General features: G+C 35.9%; 1 protein-coding gene across 1 annotated transcript in view; it reads left to right on the top strand.

Moving 5' to 3' along the window:
• PTPN13 (protein tyrosine phosphatase non-receptor type 13) overlaps positions 1-17105 on the top strand; it is a 192920-nt gene that overhangs the window by 81106 nt on the left and 94709 nt on the right. The window contains exons 7-11 of the mRNA XM_023725318.1: positions 2803-2886; positions 3278-3371; positions 9572-9794; positions 15958-16032; positions 16162-16336. Of these exons, the coding sequence (XP_023581086.1) occupies positions 2803-2886; positions 3278-3371; positions 9572-9794; positions 15958-16032; positions 16162-16336 (651 nt within the window). The remainder of the gene's footprint in view (positions 1-2802; positions 2887-3277; positions 3372-9571; positions 9795-15957; positions 16033-16161; positions 16337-17105) is intronic.

Raw genomic sequence — 17105 nt, 5'->3', positions numbered from 1 at the left:
AAAAAAAAAAAAAAAAAAAACTGAATAAATATTATTTTCAAGACCAAAACTCTTTCTATTAATTATGGTATTACTTGATACTCATTATTTACAAAGCTGGATACAGTTAAGAATGTGTTATGTCTATTCAAGTGAACACTATTGTAGGAGCAATTCACTTCCATGGCCAGTTGTCTTGCTGCCCCCATCTACTGAGAGCACTATCTCAGCATGACCTCCCAATTCTTTCAGCCCATCATCCCCAAACTGCTTTCACAGGCCTGGTTCCCATGGTACATTTAACTAGTTCATTCATTAATTTATTCATATTTCTTTTAAAAATCTGTTGAACACCTTCTAGCACAGGGCGTAATTCGTTGTATGAACTTCCTGTGCGCATGTTTGCAGACTAGTGAGAAAGAATCCCTCACCCACCTTGATCATCTGCTGCAATGCATAAACCATGCCACTCTTCAGTTGTAGGTATTTCCTATGGTCTACTTTCTCTAGTGCCAAGAAAAATCCACAAAACCATTCTGATTGGTTCTGCTAAAATTCATGCATTCCAGCCTAATCCAAACCCTCATGGCCACATAAAGCTTTCATGTGGTTTTTACTGCTCTTAACATTTTTTATAGCTGTGCTTCCAGAGTTTCTTTACTCTTCTCAAGCTCCCAGCCCCACCTATGCCTCTAGCTCTCGGGTTGCCAGGAAGTGATTCACTTTTTGTTAACAGGAGTAATGTAGTTTTCTGACATGAGTATTTTGGGATTTCCCTCTGTATCTTTACCCTTTCCATCTTACCTCACTTCTTAAGAAAAAAAGGTTCTTCTTCTTTGCCAGTGAAGTCATTCCATATGTATTCTTTTTTTTACCAGCATGTTTTTCCATCAGTTTCACTGTAATCACTGCTATTACTACAACTTCAGTCTCCCCGTTTCTACAGGCTTATTATCCACTGCCTAAAATCATGCTCGGAGATTCCACTGTGCCAAAAAGATACTATTAACTCTCAATCTATTTTTTTGTCTTTTCCCTTTCTCAAACTCTCAAACTTTTTGAAAGAGTAGCGTATACTCATTTTTTCAACATGTACTATTTAGTCCTCCTTTAACCCTCTCTTTTGGTGTCTGACCTGTTTATGCAATGAAAATAGTTCTCTAAAGGTCATCAGTGTGACCTTTGTGCAGCACTTCATTCATTCATTCATATTCACTCAGAAAATATATATTCTGTGCTTGTTATGCACCACTAGCTAGATGCTAGAGATACACCTAAAAAAGATAAAAATCCTTTTGTTCAAAGAGCTTATAATTTAGATAGGGAAACAAACAAGTAGAGAGAGCTCTATTAGATAGTTGATGCATTACAAGGAGTTAATGCATAAGGCAATATGAATGTAAGAGAAGCAGTGTCTAGTTCAGCTTTCAGGCAATCTTGAAAGCTCTTGTGGAGAAGAGAGGTTCCTCTTAAAGGAAAAAGAAAAGATATTCAGGTAAAGAAGAGGAGGAATAGCATTCCTAGCAGAGAAGTATCTTTCAGGAAAGTACCTAAAAATGTGTATGCTTTTGGTTATCTGTAAATTTGATAAGCCCAGAATAGAGAATTTATTTGAGAAAGTGGATGGAGATGAGGCCAGGGAACAGGGGTTTTTACTTGAATTGACTTTTTAAATTTTTAAATCTGTGACTTCAAAATATGAAGAGCCACTGCTGTCAGTATAGTCAGGGACCAGGTTATGAAAGGCTTTGAATACTAAGCTAAGAAGATTCTTAATTGTATCTTAAGACTCTAGTTTGAAAGAGCTTAAGAAATACAGTGACATGTTCAGATTTTCATTTCTGTAAAGTTTACTCTCTGTAGTGGGAATTATAATGAGAGGAGTGACACTGGATAAAAGGGAACTTGGACTGTACAGTAGCCCAGGCATGAGATGAGTGGTGGTCTATCATAGCGACAGTGGGGATAAAGAAGAGTGGGCAGGTCAAAAATATTTATAAGACAGAATTGAGATTTTAGATTTTCCATACTTGCCTCCTGGACCAAGCCCCCTTGTACGGGGCACACACTGTACAACCCTACGTAGCACTGCACCTCTCAGTGCTTATTCATCTCATTCTGGTGGAACTAAACTTCCTGTCTTGAATTGTTAAATATTTGCATAGTTGCCTTATCTTCTACATTTTAAATTTTTTGAGCTTGGGACCGCAACCATGTCTTTGAATTTCCTATCCCTTATAGCACCTAACACAGAGAATTTTTACACATAGTAAGCATTCAGAAACTACTTGTTAATAGTGATGCTTATATAGCATCCACTGTGTTCTAGAGGCACCTTAGAAGAAAGGCTTGGTGATCTACTTCCAAAAATTTGGCCTTGAAAATTCTATGGAGCACAGTTCTGTTCTGACACGAGTAAGAATCAACTTGACAGCAAACTAGTTGTGTTCTAAGAGTTTTGCGTATATTTATTTAATGCTTACAACAACACTTCTAAGAAATGCGCTATTATGATACCCACTTTGCAGTCAAAGAAAATGAGTCACAGAGAGGTTAAATTACTTTCCTAAGGTCACACAACCAGCAAGTGGTGGAGCTGAGACTCAAAATCAGAAAGTCTGGTTTAAGAGTCCATGGTCTTAGCCAGTATCCCAGACTGCCTCAAAATTGAAATCATGTTGTTTGAATGCAGCCCAGTGATAAGCAGATCTAAAGCAATATATAAAATGTTCTAGTTTCACAAGATTAAATGTAATGTTTTATTTTATTTTTGTGGAAAACTAATGAGTTTGCCTTGTAATGTTGTTGTTTTAATCCTTTCAGAACCAATTCGAAGATATAAAGCTTACCACAGTACCTCCAGTGAAAGTCCATCTATTATTTCCTCTGAATCAGATTTCAGACAAGGTGAGAGGCAACTGAAACTTTTTAAGAAACCATGATTGCTATTGTGGTTTGATAAAGTTGTGTTGTGTTGAGATATAAGTTGTCAAAAAGAATAATTCTATATAAAAATTTTAAATTATTAAAAGCTGCCGGTTATTCATGTTAACAGTATTACAGGAACTTAATAGCAGTTTCATCAAACAACTATGCCATCATTTTCATCATACAAGAAATAATTCATTGTCTTTAAAAATGACATGACTTAGATCACAAGAGTTTAATAAGATGCTGTTAATTTAGTTATACAAATATATAAAAATTCTCACATGTCTGCCAAATGCTTGAATTTTAAATAAGATTACTTTCATGTTTCTATCACCTGTGTCATTATTCCCTTTTAATCCACGATTAGTAAGAAGAAGTGAAGCTTCAAAGAAATTTGAATCCAGTAGTGATCTCCCAGAGGTAGATGAAACCCCAAATCAAGGCCAGTCACAAAGACCAAGGTATGTCATAATATGAAAAACTAGTAATATATTTCCAGTGACAAGTTTTCCCTCCTTATTAGAATCAAGGAGAATTTTATTTTTATTACTCTCTTTGCTCTATTTTCTCCATTTTCCTTAGCTCCCCTTCTCTTTAAGAGCTCACAAATTAATTCAGGTATATGAAAAATACTTTAGTAGTTTGAGTTTTAAATATTGGAATCTTATTTATAGTTTGTACTTGATTTTTTTAATTGTCAACGTGAATATAAAATCACTTATTAACAGTTCGGAAGGTGAAGGCATTAAAAATCTGCAAGAAGATTGTAAAGCTTGATTTCTAAGAGAACAGTACTCTTTCAAAAGATTGAAACATGGCCTCAACCAACAGGCTTCTAGTGAGCATTATTTGTTGAATGAATAATGAATAAGTCACTACTAAGTAACCTATTATTTAAAAAGTTAATTATTCACTACATCTTTCATGGCTTGAAAAGAGGTTATCTTGTATTTTTTTAAAGGCCCAATTTAGGCTGTTGAGAGTATGTTGTCATGCTAAAATACTTACATTTCTTATAAAAGTGTTAGGTATTATTCTTGTGCTAGGCTTAAAATAGTGGTATTATAGCTATGTATTGATTTACTTTGCTTAAACTGAAAAATGTCAGTAGTGAATATATTGATGTGTATCCTTTTCATGTGCGTACAGGTCCCTTACATGAACAAAAGATTGCTAGTCCTAAAAATTAATCTGAAATTTGTGGTGTGATATTAAAGAACCAGAGGTTGCTTTAGATTTTATTCCCGAAGTATGAGAATTCTTTTAAACTGCGTATCTCAGTTAATTTAATTTAAGTCCCACCATATAGGAAAGAACCATTTGGAAATTAACACAAACTTGCCCCTCAGCTAGTTTTTTCTGGCAGACATTTGTTTCACACCTGTAAACTGTTAATAGACGAGGTAACGATAGCCATGTGATTAAAACGGGCAATTTATCCAGGGTTTAGCCTCCAAGTAATTAAATACATTGCACTAAAATTGTTCTGTAATTAATGCTCCTGTTTTTATTACATTTATTTCTTTTTTTCTTCTCGCTTGTGCCTTTTAAAATAACGCATGATTTTTTTTTAAGTGAAGAAAGGTTCAATAAGCATTCATTTACCTAAAGCAATATTAAAATAAACATTTTATTTTACCATTGTTTTGATTTGACCCCATTTTGGTAATTTTGAACAAAGACGTAAGAGGCAGAGACGGATCTGTGCTTGATATTAGTTTTCTTAATGAAGCAGAAACATTTTGGGAGGAGCAGTAAGTAATAGGCCAATACTAAATTGTACTGAGCACAATGCTAAATTTAGGAAGAATTTTTTTTTTTGAGATCCACTTTTCTCTATATATCTTATTTGGAGAAAACCTATGAATAGTGAATATGATGCACTTTTTAACTTGATGGAAAGCAGGATTAGAGAAAACAGTTGAAAATACATTAGAATTATGTCTCAATGATGGGTTTACAATCAATTTATTATTGGTTCACTAGTTATTTAAATATATATTGCTCTAAAAAGTAAATCATTTTCTGAGCCTTATTCTCGTTTTCTTAACAAGAAACCTCAAGATTTTGAGAGACTGTTAGTTTTTATTGTTTCTGTATTTTAAGGAAACATTAACATTCAGGCCACCTTAGCTCACCAAGTCTACATTTTACGAATAATCTATCTTTTGTTCCTCACTTCCTGGGAGGGGAAAAACATAGTGTGTTGTTTATGCACCTGAGTTATAGATTTGGGCATTAAAAAAAATATTTCAAAGAGAGTGGATTATTGTGTATGCGTGTGTTATTTTTAATGTAAGATGCTAAACTCTACTTCTTTTTGACTAGTCCAGTCTCCTTTTCCTTCCCACAGAATACACATAAACTAACTAAAATACTGTCTAAATTCCTTATTCAAGTACAGAACTTTCTGAATATGTACAAAGGTTTTTGGTAATATCCTTAACATCCCAGTACACAATCGGAAGGCCCTGTTTTATTCTTTAGGTCACATATTTGTGAGCTCTATAAATAGTGCTGTATTTATACACATTGCATGCTTCTTTATAAAAATTTCCATTCCCTTTTGCTAGAACAGAATGGCAAAACAGATCCACACAGTGCTATTGATTTGTATCATAGGGAGTGGGGGAAGATTAACAGGAAATTATGAGTCAGATGCAATAGAATGAGTAATTTTCAGAGTCTGAGCTATCAAAAGTGTCTTTCAGTGACCAAAAAGGGTATTCAAAGCTGTTTTCCAAAGAGTAAGCCTTTTTATGTGTTAACTTTTGAAGTACAATTTATACATAGTACATTCCCACTGCCTCTGTGCCTATCTGCTTGATAACTTTTTTTTTCTGACTCAGAACAACCTATTTATTTGTTCCAAGTGATCCAGAGTTTCTGGAGTTTTTATTTTTTCTTTGGTTTTTTTGTCTCTCAAACTTTTCAGTCCATGTAGAAATTTCTACCACATATTGTTTTGGGAGAGATAAAATGATAATCAGTCATTTTTGCTCTACCTGTTAGTATCTCTACTATAGTACAGTTTGAGCAGAAAGGCTAATAGATTTGATAGAACTAAAGTTTAAGTTAAAATGTATGAATTCAAATTCTTATTATTACCCTCGGCCCCCATTAAGTGAGGGTGAATCATAAAATTATATCAACATATAATAGTCATAAAATTATATTCACTCAACAAATATATACTGAGCACTTACCATGTGCTAGGTACTTTTAGGCACTGGAGATAGTATTGTGAACAGGACAGAGAAAGTCTCTCAAGGAACCTTCTAAAACTGAGAGATAGACAATAAACCAGAAAAAAATAAGTAATGGAATGCCAGATAGTGATGGTGCTTTGAAGAAATATAGACTAAGGGAATAAGGAGTGCCAGGGGTGTGATATGAGTTCTGTTTTGCATTGGTAGAGTGATCAGAGAAGGCCTCTGAAGAGATGACATTTAAACAGAAAACTTAGTGAGATGAGGGAGTGAGTCGTGCACATATCAGTGGGAAGAGTGATATTCCAGACAAAAAGAACAGCAAATGCAGAGACCCTGAGGCATGAGAGATGTGTCCATCTTAGAGGAATATTAAGAAGAGCAGTGTGGCTGGGGCAGATTGAGTAAAGGGCAGAATGGATGGTAACCAGATAACCAGGACCCAAATTAGGTGTCCTGGAAGGTAACCAGAGTATTTACTAGTGAAAGGTAACCAGAGATAACTAGGACCCAAATCATATAAGGCTGCAGAAGTTAAGGTGAACACTTTGGATATTATTCTAAATGCCATGTAAAACTGTTGAAAAGTTGAAAGCATGGAGAGCCATGATCTATTTTACATTTCAATGGGATTCCTCTGGTCTTTCTTTGAAGAATAAATTGTAGAAGTGAGAGACCAGTTAGAAGGCAATCACAGCAATCCATCTGAGAGTAGCGCAGCATAGACTAGATTGTTAGTGATGAAGAAGAGTCAGATACAGATATATGCAAGGTTCTGCCTTCAGGATTTACTGCTGGATTGGATGTGGGATTTGCAAGAAAGATGAATCGATGATGACACCAGTCCTAAGCAACTAGTGAATGGTGGATCTGTCTATTGAGAGAAGATTGGAGGTGGAAGACAAATATCAAGAATTTGGTTTTAGACATTTTAAGTTAAGATATATATTAATGTTCATGTAGAGCACTCACCTAGGCAGATGAATGGCATTAGATTTCAGGGGTGAGACTGGAATTACCAATATACATTTCCAAATTATGGAATATATAAGATATTTAAAAACATGTAACTACATGAGATCATGTAGGTATAGAGTCCATGTGGAGGCTAGAAAAATCTAGAGGCCTGAACACTGTGGTAGTCTGACATTCAGAATCCCAAACCTGTTGCTGTTGAATCGATTCCAACTCTCAACAACCCTATAGGACAGAGTAGAACTGTCCCATAGGGTTTCCAAGGCTGTAATCTTTACGGAAGCGGACTGCCACATCTTTTTTCCCTGGAGCAGCTGGTAGGTTCAAACGGCCAACCTTTTGGTTAGCAGAGCCGAGCCTTAACTACTCCACCACCAGGATTCCTTAATCTAACATTAAGAGATTAGAAATGAAGAAAGAGCCAGCAAAGAAGGCTAAGAAGGAGGAGCCAGTGAAGTAGAAGAAAAATAAGAGAATATGGTTCCCCAGAAGTTAAGTGTTTCAAAAAGGAGAAGAATTGAGCAGCTATGTCAAATAATGCCTAAAGATAAAATGAAATGCAAATTAGGAGTTGTCCTTTGGCTTTGACCGTATTCATGGAAACTGGTCATTTTTGTGACCAGTTGTGCTTGATAAAACCAATTGCTGCTGCATCAGTTTTGACTCATGGTGACACCACGTGTGTCAGACTAGAAATGTGCTCCAGAGGGTTTTCAGTGGCTGGTTTTTCAGAAGTAGATCACCAGACCTTTCTTCGAGGGTGCCTCTGGGTGGACTCGAATCACCAAACTTTCAGTTAGCAGCCAAGCGCATTAATCATTTGTGCTACCCAGGGACAGCTTTGGTTGAATACTGGGGATTAAACTTGATTGATCTGAGTTCAAGAGACAGTGGGAGATAAAATGGAGATAAAGAATAGAAGGGGAAGTGAAACAAGACTTTTTTTTTTCCTAGGCAGGAAATACTACAGCATGTTTGTATGCTAATGAAAATAACAGTGTACTAGATTGTTGATGCAGAAGAAAGGATAATTGCAGGAGCAAAGTCTTTGAGAAGAGGGATGGAATCCTGTGCACAAATGGAGATTTGGGCCTTTCAGGAGTATAGGAAATTCATCCATTGTAACAAGACAGAAGGCAGAACACATGGATATAAATTTGGAAAGTTTGGTGGTTAAAGGATGAAGAAGCAATTCTCTGACTGCTTTTTATTTAACCAAAAAAACTGAAGCAAAGTCAGTCAGTTGAAGGAGGGTGTGAGAGAGAGTACTGGAAATTTGAAAAGAGAAGAAAAGGAAGAAGATGTAAAATAGTTCTGTCAAAAAAACAGGTTGCCAGGCAGTGATGAGGGCCCAGTGAGATCAAGTATGATTCTGCATCTTCATGAGAGTTAGGGTTGGATGCAAGGGAGTCATTGCAGTGATGGACATTTGAATCCAAGCAATGTAAGGGCAAGAGAGGGGTAATAGCCAAAGAGAAAATGGTCAATGGATTAAAGTCCTGATAGAGTTGATGAAGGAGTCCCTGGGTGGCACATACAGTTAAGCACTCAACTATTAGCTGAAAGGTTGGCTGTTTGAACCCACCCAGAGGCTTCTTAGAAGACAGGCCTGGCAATCTGCTTCCAAAAGGTCATAGCCTTGAAAACCCTATGGAGCATAGTTCTACTCTGACACATATGTGGTTTCTATGAGTCAGAATCAACTTGACGGCAACTAAACAAGGGTTGATGAATTATTGAGTGAGTGTATTAGAGGAAGTGAGGTGGAAAAAATAAGATTATAGAGAGAGTATTGGAAGTATGAGATGGAGCTGACTCAATGGCACCTAACAACAACACAGTTATTGTTAATAGCCAGTATGACCATGGAAATAAGTAACTGGCTGATGTGGGAAGGACGCCAGAGTGTTGAAGAATTCTCAGTTTATATATTACCACCAAGAATGATGACAGGAGTAATAGTGGAGAAGAAGATTGAGAGGCACTTAAATCTTTAATGAATAAAGGCAGTGACCAAAAGAACAGCAAATATCTAGAACAAAGTAGAGTAGTGGTTAGTATGATTTCATGGCAGGTACTTCAGAGGAGCTGGGGGTTATTGGAAGAAGGGTCAACAATGGTCTGAAAACTGAAATAAGAGTTGAGAATCTCCAGCTCCCCTCCAAGCTCAGTGGTACAGGCCTATAGGAATACAACAGCCCCTATTTGAGAGAACTGCCCAGGTAGCAGCCTTCAGCGGACAGCTGGAATGTTCTGAGAAGAGGCGTAAGATTTAGGTCCACTCACTAAAAATATGACAGCATACAGCGTCAGTAGGTTAGAAGTAGAACTGAAATGTTACTGTGTAGTGGAAGCAGTCTTTGAAATGAAAAAAATAAGATCTGTTTACATTCTTGATACCTTAACATGATGTTTTTCTGATTACCCTTAAAATAATTTTCTTCCCAACACTTACTTTTCTCTTCTTTTCTGTATAGCAGACAATATGAAGCACCTCTAGAAGGCAACTTAATTAATCAAGAGATCATGCTAAAACGGCAAGAAGAAGAAATGATGCAGTTGCAAGCCAGAATGGCCCTCAGACAGTCTCGATTGAGTCTTTATCCAGGAGACACAATGAAAGCGTCTATGCTTGACATCACCAGGGATCCCTTAAGAGAAATGATCCTAGGAACAGCCATGACCCAAAGAAAACTTAGGGTAAGTTGATTCTCCAAGTTATGGCATCTAAACTTGGTCTTGCAGTTAACTGTTAAGCAAGGTACTTTAAAAAAAATTGCTATAGATATCCTAAAGTTGCCGGTAGATGAAATTAAATCCCACATTAGTTTCCATTGGAGTGGCTCTCTTATTGGTTGGTATTAAAAGAAATATTTAGCTGCTTTCATTATTTCATTTGTAAAATAACGTTGTTGTTGTGTGCCGCCAAGTCAATTCCGACTCACAGCGACCCTACATGACAAAGTAGAACTGTCCCATAGGGTTTTCTAGGCTGTAATCTTTACACAAGCAGATCACCAGGTGTATCTTAACTGTGTATTTTTAAAGTATATTCATGAGCCATAAAGCCAACTGACTTTATTCAATACTATAGGGGAATTATTGTTCAACATTAAAAAATTTATTATCCTACAAACCGGGAAGATCAAGGATAGAGAGATCCAGGGTTGGTTCAGAAGCTCAAGAATGTTATTGAGTGCATTCCATCTTTCTGCTCTGCATTCTCAGAATTTTGGCAATAATCTGCTTTATAGTAAAACATGAATGCATTGGCTCCAAACATCATATCCTCATGTTAATACATCCAAAGATAGGAAGGGACAGTCTGTATCTTATATTTTGTGGGGAATTTTATTATATTCTCCTACTGAGTTTATTTTTTCAACATCTGTCCTTAAATATATTTTTATAAACATAAGCTCAGAATGTACATATTGTTTCATAACCTTATTTTCTCTTATGTTCAAGACATTTTACAACTTCTATAATATTATTATTAGTTTGTAAAGCAATCCATTATGTGAATTTAACATGTATTATAATTTCTTTAATCAGTTTCCAATTATTGAACATTTTAGTATTTCTCATTTTTGTTGTTTTGCTATTATATAAGCAGTGCTCTGATGAGCATCCCTGTAGCTAAATCTTTCTTCCTATATTCCTTGAAGTAAAATAGCAAGTCAAAGGCAGACACGTTGTAAGACATTTGATACATATCGTCAAATTGCCCTTCAGAAAGTTTGTACCAATTTATGCTTCCTATAATCATGCCTGTTTCCCTGTATTCTTTCCAACTCTGGATATTATCATTCTTTCTTACCATTAGCAATTTGATAAGTAAGATAATGTCTCATTTGTAATTTATTTTAAAGATAATATTTCAAATGCAAAATAAATATAAGTAAAAGTGATAAAATGTAGAATTTTTTTTCTTTAGTTCTGTGCAAAGAAAGTATATTACCCTATTCTATTTTGTTTTTGTTGTTTATTTCAATGAGTTATCTTAAACACATATGTGTTTACCCTAAAAAAAGTTGATGGAATTCAAGTTTCCCTCAGTATTATAAGGAGGAAAAAACATATTGGGTGGTGAAAATTGCATTGAACTCAAATTATTGGATTCTGTTAGATTCAAATTAAATTCTTTTCCTTATAATGATGTTATATGACTTTATGTAAATTTTTAAAACTTTTTGTACCTCATTGTACTAATTTTTAAAATGTGGAATTGATCTATGATTTATAAGATACTATTCAATTTTAAAGTTATTATATTCCAATAAAAATATAACTGAATTTATTTTAAGTTAAAAGGAAGAAATTCCACTTATTATAACCAATGCCTTTGTCAAAATTAAACAGTGGGCAGGATATCATACAAAGTTGTGTGCACTTCCAATATAATAATTCAGGGAGCAGCATAAAGGACGCACACACCTTTCTCCTAAACCATGGTTTCAGAGAGCTAATGTAGAATTTTGGTTTATTAGGGGCCCTGGCATCGCAGTGGTTAAAGCACTTGTCTGCTAACCAAAAGGTCGGTAGTTCGAACCCACCAGCCACTCCACAAAAGAAAGATGTGGCAGTCTGCTTCCGTAAAGATTACAGCCTCAGAAACCCTATGGGACAGTTCTACTCTGTCCTGTAGAGTCGCTGTGAGACAAAATTGACTTGGCGGCAACAGGTTAGGTTTTTTTTAAGGCATTCATAAATGATAGATTGTACCTTTATAATATGCAGTGTTATTTTGCCATCATATTAAAAACTTGTGTTTCTTTCATAGGCAATCAGTTTCTGGCCATTTGAAAAACAAACATTTCTTAATCAGAGACATGCTGTATCAATGACCAGAGGATTTGAACTAGCGATCATTAAAGGACCACAAAACCAAAAGCCAAACCTGTTGCCAACAAGTTGATTTTGACTCATAGCAACCCTATAGGACAGAGTAAAACTACCTATATGGTTTCCAAGGAGCAGCTTGTGGATTCGAACTACTCACCTTTTGGTTAGCAGCTGAGCTCTTAACTACTGCACCACCAGGGCTCCTAAAGGACCACAGAATTTTTTTTTTTTTTAATTTTTGTAAAGGACAGAAGCATTATATATTTTTTATTGAATATTTTCTCGTGTTTTAGGTGAAAGTTTATACAGCAAATTAGATTCCCACTCAACAATTCATATGCAAATTGTTCTTTGACATTGGTTACAGTCCCTTCTGTGTAAGCACTCTTAAGATTTCCACCGCTGCCTGCCCTGTTACCATCCATCCAGCTTCCGTGCCCCAACTTGCCTTCTCATCTTTGCTTTTGGGTAAATGTTGACCATTTGGTCTCATATAGTTGATGGTCTAAAAGAGCATGTTCCTCATGGGTGTATTGTTTATTTTATAGGCCAATCCATTATTTGGCTTAAAGGTGACCTCCTTGAATGGCTTCAGTTCTAGGTTAAAAGTGTATCTTAGGGTAATAGTTTCAGAGGTTCCTCTTGTCTCTATCAGTCTGGCAGGTCTGGTCTTTTTTATGAATTTGAGTATTGTTCTACTTTTTTTCCCCATTCTAACCAGAATCTTCTGTTGTGTCGCTGGTCAGAACAGTTGGTAGTGGTAGCCAGGCACCATCTAGTTCTTCTGGTCTCAAGCTAGAAGAGGCTGTGGTTCACTTGGGCCATTAGTCTAATTTCTTCCTTGAGTCTTTGGTTTCCTTCGCTCTCCTTCACTTCAGATGAGAAGAAACCAATAGCTGTATCTTAGATGGCCACTCGCAAGCTTTTAAGACCCCAGATGCTACTCACCAAACTAGGATGTAGAACATTATCTTTATAAACTAAGTTATGCCAATTGACCTAGATGTCCCATGAGACTATGGTCCTGAGCCTTCAAACGCAACAAATCAATCCCATGAGGTGTTTGGATAAGTCTTTGAATTATCCATAACTGTGCCCCGTATGTGCTTTATTGTATATATAAATATATATGCAGCACATTGAAACGTGTGTACATATGCCCACCACTATACCTATATATATAAGGAGCCCTGCAGTGGTTAAGCACTACGTTGCTAACCAGAAAGGTTGGCAGTTTGAATCCACCAGCTGCTCCTAGGAAACCCTGTGGGACAGGGCAGTTCTACTCTGTTTTTTAGGGTCACTATGAGTCGGAAATGACTCAACAGCAATGGGTTTTTACACCTATATATGTACGCACATGTATTCCCACACGCCTTCCCATACCCATATAGCATACATATCTACCTACGTAACCACTCACATATTTTTTGCTTGTTATTAATGCTGTTGCAAAATTGTATATTTTGTAGTATTTACCATAGCTGTCCTTTATTCTTGCATACCTCTCAGTGTGTTCATTTTCCTTTGTCAAATTGTGCTAACTTTCCCCATGTTGTGTATTGCCTTTCCCGTCAATAGAATGAACACGTGTCTACTATCTAGTAAGTGACCCCCTCCCTCCTCCTCCCATCCCTGGTAACCATCAAAGAATGTTGCTTTCTATGTGTATACCTATTCTTGACTCTCTATAAAAGTGGTATCATGCAGTATTTGTCCTTTGTGTTTGACTTATTTCACTCAGCATAATGTCCTCCAGACTGATCCATTTTATGTTTCATGGACTCATTATTCTTTATTGTCAAATAGTATTCCATTGTATGTATGTACCACAATTTGTTTATCCATTCATCTGTTGATGGGCGCTTAGGTTGTTTCCATCTTTTTGCTATTGTGACTAATGCTGTAATGAACATGGGTGTGTGTATGTCTATTGTGTTACTGCTCTTATTTCTCTAGGATATATACCTAGGAGTGGGATTGCTAGATCAGAAGGTATTTCTTTTTCTAGCTTTTTAATGAAGCACCATACCATCTTCTGTAGTGGTTTTACCATTTTACAATCCCACTAGCAGTGTATGAGTTCTAGTCTCCCCACAACCTCACCAGCATTTGTGTTTTCTGTTTTGTTTTTTGTTTTTTGATCAATGCCATTTTGCAGGGGTGAGATGGTATCTCGTTGTAGTTTTGATTTGCATCTCTCTAAGGGCTAATGAAGGCAAGCAACTCTTCATGTGTTTGTTAGCTGTCTGAATGTTCTCTTTGGTGAAGTGTTTATGTCTTTTGCCTATTTTTTTTATTGGATTGTATGTCTTTTTGTTGTTGAAGTTGTCTATAATAGTTTTCGGGATTAGACCCTTGTCAGATATGTCATTACCAAAAATTTTTTCTCAGTGTAGGTTTTCTTTTTACTCTTTTGGTAAAGTCTTTTGATGAGCCTAAATATTTAATTTTTAGGAGGTCCCAGTTATCTAGTTTGTCTTCTGTTGTTCGTGCATTTTTAGTTGTATTTGATAGAAGCAGTGTATTTTTGAGCTTAAAAAAGAGTGCTAATATTTGGAAGAACAGTTTCACAGTTGAATTAATATTCTTTCACAAAACATAAAATTTGTAGTTTTTTTTTCTATTTTCGTTTTTGTGCAAACATGTTTTAACTTGATCATACCCTGCTGTCTTAGTTGATCTCTATTAGACTCTATGTTTCACATGGCAGACCATTTTCATTGTTTCTCCTCTGTTTCTAATCTTATTTAAAATGTGTCCAACTGATTTGTTGAGTATTAACAAACTCTTAATGTTAAACTCTTACTGAAATGGTATTTTTCACATGTTCCACTCAGTTAATTGAATAGAATTCTCACAGCAAGCAATCAAGTGAACTGTACAGCCAACTGCAAAGAAGAAACCAACAAAAATAAACCTCCAATAACCTCCATTAGTTCAAACACACACATATACACTCACCACCTGCCTTTGGCCTTAAGATTAGTCCTACTTTTATTCTACCTTTTGCCCATTTGAACATAATCATTCAGTCTATTCTCAACTCTGTTCCCACTTGAAGTCTAACTTCTTGTAAGTTACCTCCTAAGCCAATTCTCCCCCCTTGGCTGAAACCTGTGTATAGGACTTGAAATTTATGCAATAGGTAAAGGGAGAGGGTAGACTGAGAAGATTAAATACAGAGTGCAAACCCTACTTTCCCTATGTCCTGTGTCCGTATATTATTTTCTTGCTAGGGGCAGGAATGAGGGTCAGAGACTATGTGGTACCTATTCTATCCCTGTTGTTGTTATTGTTAGTTGCTGTCCAGTTGATTGCAACTCGTGATGACCCATGTGTGCAGAGTAGAACTGCTCCATAGGGTTTTTAAGGCTGTGACCTTAGAGAAGCAGATCACCAGGACTGTCTTCCTAGGTGCCTCTAGATAGATTCGAACTGCAAACCTTTCACCTAGTGGTCAAGTGCTTAACCATTTGTGCCACTCTTAGTTATCACCATTTTGAACAAAAAAGTGAGTGTCACATAGTTCCAAGAACGTGATTACAAATGGATGTGTATATTTTGTAGTCACAAAGTAGATTTGCCCTTTAGCTATGATCTGTCTTAGAACAAATTCGATATCACTCTCTAAAACAATAAGATTCCATTTAATCACATCAGACATTAGCATTATCAAACCAAATCTTTATAAGAGCTTGATACCTCTGTGTTACTTCAATAACTTAGACTACCACTTTTTTAAATGAAATCCTGTAAAACAATATAAAGCAAGGCATTATGTCTCGCATCACCAGTAGAAAATGAAACTGAGTTCTGCTCAAACTGGATGTAAGACATAATTCATTCCTGTTCTTTGTAAAGCCCATTGTATTTTTTGTTGAAAGTTTGTACATTGTTTTAGATCATTTGATGTGGTGGCCTTATGTGCAGTTTATTATTATTACCTTATTTTCTTTTGAAGAAAGATATAGAATAAACATTAAAAACGATTGATTCTACTTATGTCAATTTGCAGAATTTCTTTGGCCCCGAGTTTGTGAAAATGACAGTCGAGCCATTTATAACTTTGGATTTGCCACGGTCTATCCTTGTAAGTAATGAAACCAGTTTGTGTCATGTCACTCTTAAAAAATTTCATTAATGATTTTTTTTTAAACACTAGTTAAAATTCTTGTATTATGTATTTTAATAAATACCATTCATTTCTTTTCAATTTTAGACAAAGAAAGGAAAGAATGAGGATAGCCGAAGAAAAGTAAACGTAATGCTTCTGAGTGGGCAGAGACTGGAACTGACCTGTGATACCAGAACTATATGTAAAGATGTGTTTGATATGGTTGTGGCCCATATTGGCTTAGTGGAGCATCATTTGTTTGCTTTAGCTACTCTCAAAGGTACCAAGACATTTTAAATTCAGGGTACAGTATGGAAACTTGGCCACAGGCTGACTTCCTGTATACTTATTATCATGCCTGACCTCATTTTGGGAAATGCTAACTAAATGAACAAGTCAGCACTGAGAAGGAGAAGTGAGTTGAGAACTCCCTTCCATCTCCCACCAGGTGCATTGTTTTAATAGCTGTATTTAATAACTGGATTTTGTAGACAACTTCTATACCTAACTATGAAGATTTTTTCCTTTGATTTCAGCAATATAAAAGTAAATTTTAATTACTGTCTTTTAGTGACCATTTTATATGTTAATTGCCTGCATATGTACTATAGAAATTAGCATCCTGCTAATACAGTTCGGAATATTCAGGAGGACCCTATTGCTGAATTTCCACATCAACTTTAGCCTACTATCCTAGAACCAGACTGTTTTTTTTAAAATGCTGTCAGTTGATGACTGAAAACAAGTCATTTCACATATTTTTTAAGCATTGCATATGCTGAGCTCTGGGAAGGTTGCAACCACAGTGTTCTCAGAGCGCAGCTCCTGTAGAAGCCTATCTATTTATCAATTTACAGTAGTCATAGCAACAGGAAGCCCTTTGGAGATGATCTTCTCTCTTTAATAAATCATTATACTTTTAAATAACTGTTTAATCTTTCAAATTTCTATTTCCATAGATATTTATCTTAGAAAACTTAGGCAACCAAATACCATAAATGGCAATCCTGCCAGATGATCCTGAAACTGTACAAGATCATAATGTCTTT

Source organism: Trichechus manatus, unplaced genomic scaffold (assembly GCF_000243295.1).
Source record: "Trichechus manatus latirostris isolate Lorelei unplaced genomic scaffold, TriManLat1.0 scaffold00296, whole genome shotgun sequence".
In the NCBI taxonomy this organism is placed as follows: domain Eukaryota; kingdom Metazoa; phylum Chordata; class Mammalia; order Sirenia; family Trichechidae; genus Trichechus; species Trichechus manatus.
This window is presented reverse-complemented; position numbering and strand designations above follow the sequence as displayed.